At 35.3% G+C, this 5812-nt stretch overlaps 1 protein-coding gene across 1 annotated transcript; it reads left to right on the top strand.

Moving 5' to 3' along the window:
* LOC109225648 (probable pectinesterase/pectinesterase inhibitor 51) lies at positions 2379–5461 on the top strand. The gene is made up of 3 exons (XM_019390394.1): positions 2379–3207; positions 3294–3595; positions 4600–5461. Exons 1-3 carry the CDS (start codon positions 2585–2587, stop codon positions 5286–5288), a joined length of 1614 nt encoding a protein of 537 aa, XP_019245939.1. The 5' UTR covers positions 2379–2584; the 3' UTR covers positions 5289–5461.

The raw sequence follows: 5812 nt of genomic DNA, 5'->3' as shown, positions 1-5812 counted from the left end.
TTCTTCTTCTTCGAGTTTCAGTCAGAAATTCAGCCAAAATCAAGTCTAATCTTCACCAAAACACCCTCAAAATTGAGATATAAACTTCAAACCATATTCCCAATTGTTTGCAACAACACCCAATCCAAACAAATAATGGTTTTTGAAAACCCAAATTCGAATTCAAAGTTTCAAAACTTTTTAATGACTGTTAATGGTGGAATTGCTGTTCTCTTTTCCTTTGCTTTATATTACTGAAATTAGGGATTGAGAGATAGAGAGAGACATAGAGAGAATTTCCAATTCTTTGCAACAGCACCCAATTCAAACAAATAATATTTTTTGAAAACCCAAATTCGAATTCAAAGCTTCAAAGCTTTTTAATGGTTGTCAATGGTGGAATTGATGCTCTCTTGTGCAAGATACGTGGGGGAGGGGGTGGGATGTGGAGAAAGAAACGTGGGGGGAGTAGAAGATACGTTAGAGTGATTTTAGGATACTAATTATTGTCATTAATTCCCTTATAATGTACATAAATAATAATTGGGTATATAAAATATAATTATAATAAAACTTGAATGGGGAAAGTAATATAATTTCATATAGTGTATAGGAATGTAAAAATTCCTTATTAATTTCATAGACCATAGTGGCAGTTGAACAATTCCATGCCGCATCATTTAACGCGTAGTCTTTCAATGGTCTTGTTTTTCGTTGTTTCATTCACAGTTCATGTCACCTTTCAAAATTTTTGGAAATAAGGGTGTGTTTTGTACGAAGAAAATTTTGTGAAAAATATTTTCGATTTTTCTCATGTTTGGTTTAGGGTTGTGCCTGAATCAGATCTGATCGGATTTAGCACGTTTCGGATTTGGATTTCGGATTCTAAAAAATGCAATCCGAATTCGATCCAAATTAAAATCGGATCAGATCGGATTTTAAAGTTTGGATCGGTTCGGATTTTCGGATAAGATAATTATGCCTCAAAGTTGCAAACTCATATGTATATTTTATTTGTAAAGAGGCAACACAGTAAGAAAAATTCATGTTTCTGCAATTATGAGAGTACTATGGTGCCAATATAGCTAAATCCAGCAATTGTAAAGGTAATAACTTGGAGGAAGATGTAAAGGAAGTACCGACTATTCGAAATTAAAGTTTAGTGTTTATACATGCCTTAATAATTTCGAATCTCGGATCGGATCGGATTAAAATTATACCAATCCGAATCCGATCCGAAATCCGAAATTTTAATAAACACAATCTGAAATCCGAAATTGAATCGGTTCGGATTTCGGATATCCAATCCAAATGAACAGCCCTAGTTTGGTTGGATTAAATGTTTTGGAAAATATTTTCCTCATGAACTCATATTCCTCTTGGAGAAAAATATTTTCCCTATCAAGAGAAGGGAAAACATTTTCCAAAACTCTTTTTTAACCTTCCCCGCCTTATTTTTCATCCCCACCAACCCACCCCAATCCCCACCCCCTATCAACCCACGCCCACCCCTACCCCCACCCCCAGCCCCACCCCTATTAACAAAAAAAAATATTTTCTTTTCATGATGTAGAAAAAGATTTTTTTTTTATTTCAACAAGATGAGCATTTTCTTTTTATGATGTAGGAAAAGTATTTTCTTTCGTTTCAACAAATTAAGTATTTTATTTTCATGTTGTAGAAAGAGTACTTTCTTTTTGAACCAAAAAGTATTTTCTTTTTAGTTATGTAGCACAAATTTCAATGTTATTTTTGGGTAAAAAAGTAATGCAACACATTAGTTCCTTTGAGTTTGTGTGAACTTTTAGAAGAATAATTAAGAGCCGCTTGGAGATAATTTGTTTTTCCTTTTTTTCCAAAAAATATTCACTTTTTTCGAAATCAGCGTTTGTTCATAAAATTTTTAATTTTCACTTGAAGATGCATTTTGAAAATTTTCGAAAATTTGAAAAACTCCAAAAAGCTGTTTTTCAAAATTTTCACTCTAATCACTCAGAAAACTTCAAAAACAACCCAAAATTATATTCATGTCCAAACACAACTCTAAGTTTCAAATATCATTTTCACTTGAAAAAATGTTTCACCATGTTTTGGAATTTTACAATTCTTATGACCAAACGCCCACTAAATCTTGAAGAAAATAAAGTCCTAAAAATATTGGATATTGGGGGGGGGGGGGGAGGGGAGGATAGCACATGAAACATGGGGACTTAGGGGAAGGAGGTGAAGAGAGTAGCATAAAAAGTTATTTTCCTAAAAAATATTTTCTACTCTCTAAACCCAAATACTACTAAAAAATATTTTTTAAAAAAAGTTTTCCACTCACCAACCAAACAAAAAAAAATAAATTATAAAATCACTCATTTTCCATGAAAATATTTTTTTTCCTGAATCACGTGTAACTCTCACCAAGCCTCTGTCCCTGCACCCCAAAACCTCAACAGCACCCAATCCTCACATTCCTCGCCATTCACCAAATTCAACACTGGTCAAACACTTGCCATTGAATTGATCCACTAAATTAAACCATGAAAAATACCAAACTTAAAGAAACCTACCATTCTTTCCTACAAACTCCAAACCATCTCGCAATTCATCCAATTCAATGGCGTCTCATTTCTCTCTGGCAATTCTCTCCCTTCTTTTATTCTTCACCTTGTCTTACGCCAAAAATCACCATCACCTCCATTTTCCGCCTGAGATTCGAGGAGCCTGCAAGGCCTCACGCGAACCATCAACATGCGAGGCTTCATTCCATCATCACTTGCCTTCCAACCCTACAACACTTCAAATAATCCATTTGGCCTTAGGCCTCTCCTCACAAAAACTTACCAAGGCCCAGGCCATGGTGAAGGATATCTTGAATGTTTCGGCTGGAAATCTGAACCTTACGGTCGCCGCGAAAAATTGCATGGAGGGACTCGAGTATTCAAAGTACAGATTCAAACAGACAGCTGATCATGCATTGGCAGGTGGTAAAATGAAGGACGCTCGTGCATGGATGAGTGCCACGCTGGGGTACCAACACGGCTGCTCGTCGGGTTTGCAAAAAGTGAACGACACCGTTCAAGTGAGAAAAACTATAGTATTTGTGGATTCCTTGATTGGGTTCACCAGCAATACTCTGGGGATGATCATGAATTACGACATTCACGGGAGCAAAACCGGATCATGGGGTCCGCCAAAGACAGAGCGTGACGGATTTTGGGAAGGTGTTAGGGGGACCAGGTATATATATATATATATATATTGAATTTGTGTGTTCACCTATTTAGACAAAATATATTTTTAATTACTTAATGTTTCATGGTCAGCATGTATATCAAGGGCGGGGTACCTTGGAGTTTGAAGTCGAATGTGACGGTTTGCAAGGCTGGAAATTGTGACTATAAAACCGTGCAGGAGGCGGTGAATGCAGCGCCGAACTACTTGGTATATGAGAAATTTGTTATATGGATCAAGGCAGGATTGTATGATGAGATTATTAGAATCCCTTTGGCGAAGAGAAATGTGGTATTTTTGGGAGATGGAATGGGCAAAACTGTTATTACGGGATCATTAAATGTTGGTCACATGGGCAACCGTGGAGTCACCACTTTTGAATCTGCTACGGTCGGTAAGTGAATTATTGGATCTTGGTGGTTCATTCCACTTGTAAATCTTTATTTAATAATTCTACCAATTTTTCTTTAAATTAATCAAGTTCAAATTTCATCCTAAAAAATCGACAATTGTGAATATAGGCTAAAGTTTTCTAATTTTAATTTCAAGACCACAAATACAGTATAAACAGTTGCATCTACTAATGTTTTAATTATTTTATTTTATGCATAACATAGACAAAAAATATGAGCTTGGCGCCTCCGTGTTAGAATTTAATGCTCATAAATCATGCACCGGCAAACTTGAACATCTCGCCGAACTAGTGGATAAAACTGTACTGTCCTACGGTCCATTTTAAATGTGCTTTTCTAATTTGGTAGATAAGTGTTTAAAATCAAGAAAGCACTAATTTTTTTTCTTCAAATTTACTCTTGCTTCAATAAATGATCTAAAAAGTTTCAGGAGAGGTAAAATGGTAACTTAATATAATAATCCTTATAATTAAATTTTTTTCTTAATGGGTATGGTTTGCATTTATAGTTCTTAAAATAGGAATAATTAATATGAACACGAAGTAGTACAATTGTATACAGTCCATTGTGGCTGCATTTATTTTTGACCAGTTTGCTCAACTAAAGACTCTCTCTTATAGAAGGATGTTCTTATATAGTGATTGTCCTTATAAAGTAAGATGCTACAAAAATCATGCTACACTATCAAGAAATTTATCACACTTCCAATAAAAACTTGAAAACGAAAAGTTATCAAATACTTCTGAGATAAATGGTCATACTACTTTTACATTTCATACTGTAAATGTGTTTTAACATTTTTTCCTAGCTTCGTTCATTAATGAGTCTACTATACATGATTTCAAGGAATATATATTAGCAGTCCAAAAATTATGATGTAATCTGTAGAACATCTGCTTTAGAACATATACTTTATGATCTTTAATTTGGTGCTTTCATAAGTTGTTCTGATGTTCCCTTTTTTTTTTGGGGAGTTGTAAAACAGGAGTACTTGGTGATGGATTCATGGCTAGGGATCTAACCATTCAAAACACAGCAGGTCCTGATGCTCAACAAGCCGTAGCTTTTCGATCCAGCAGTGATCATTCTATCGTAGAAAACTGCGAATTCCTGGGCAATCAGGACACACTTTATCTCAATTCATTGCGACAGTATTACAAATCATGTCGCATCCAAGGCAATGTAGACTTCATTTTTGGAAACGCGGCCGCCTTTTTCCAAGACTGTGACATCCTAGTTGCCCCTCGGCTAGTAAATCCAGAGAATGGCGAAACCAATGCCGTAACTGCTCATGGTAGAATAGAGCCAGGACAATCAACAGGATTCGTCTTCTACAATTGTTCAATCAATGGAACTGAAGAATATATGAAGTTGTACTACAGTAATGCTAGTGTACACAAAACTTTCCTTGGAAGGCCATGGAAGGAGTATTCCAGGACACTTTTTATACAATGTAAACTGGGGGATCTTATTAATCCTGCTGGATGGATGCCTTGGAGTGGTGAATTTGCATTGAAAACTCTATACTACGGAGAATTCGAAAATATTGGTGGAGCTGCAGCCAATGCCAAAGAACGAGTGTTGTGGAGTAGCCAAATCCCAGCTCAACATGTTTATTCATACTCTGTCCATAATTTCATTCAAGGCGATCAATGGATTCCTTCATCTTCATGATTGAAATATTGGCAATTTTTGATTTTGGTCATTTCATTGTAACATATTTAACCTTCAATTAATTAAAACATATGCACATTTGACCCCTCTGCTTGTGAATCTAGACTAATTCATTAATTACCCTTGCATTACGTTAAACTTGTACTGTTAATTAATCTACATTTTTTCACTTATTATAGTTCTAGAAATGGTCTAATTATACTATATTTTTGTTGGCATTAATAAAGAATATTCCATAGCATTAAGTGCACTGCCCGTTACAAAGAATTTGCCATTTATGCTCACCGATACACCTTCATCAATGGCCCTCATAATTGACATTAAAGAAGGGCACGACCCTAGGACCTTATTCCCTAGACGTAGCTATAAATAATGAGCTTTGTTATTATTGTAAAGGACACGAATTTTCTGGCAAACTGATACTATAATCTATTCAAAGCTCTATACAACTTTATCTTCTTACTTTTTGTTCTTATTACTGTTGTGCCCGAAGGCCTCGTCACCGGAATCATTATTTCTATTTT

Source organism: Nicotiana attenuata, chromosome 5, assembly GCF_001879085.1.
Source record: "Nicotiana attenuata strain UT chromosome 5, NIATTr2, whole genome shotgun sequence".
In the NCBI taxonomy this organism is placed as follows: Eukaryota; Viridiplantae; Streptophyta; class Magnoliopsida; order Solanales; family Solanaceae; genus Nicotiana; species Nicotiana attenuata.
Note: the sequence above shows the minus strand (reverse complement) of the source record. Positions and strands in the feature narration are given on the sequence as shown.

Coding starts and splice junctions, on each gene's coding strand:
- LOC109225648 (XM_019390394.1), top strand. CDS start 2,585: ATGGCGTCTCATTTCTCTCTGGCAATTCTCTCCCTTCTTTTATTCTTC. Junction 3,208..3,293: donor GAAGGTGTTAGGGGGACCAG/GTATATATATAT, acceptor TTTCATGGTCAG/CATGTATATCAAGGGCGGGG. Junction 3,596..4,599: donor TTTTGAATCTGCTACGGTCG/GTAAGTGAATTA, acceptor GTTGTAAAACAG/GAGTACTTGGTGATGGATTC.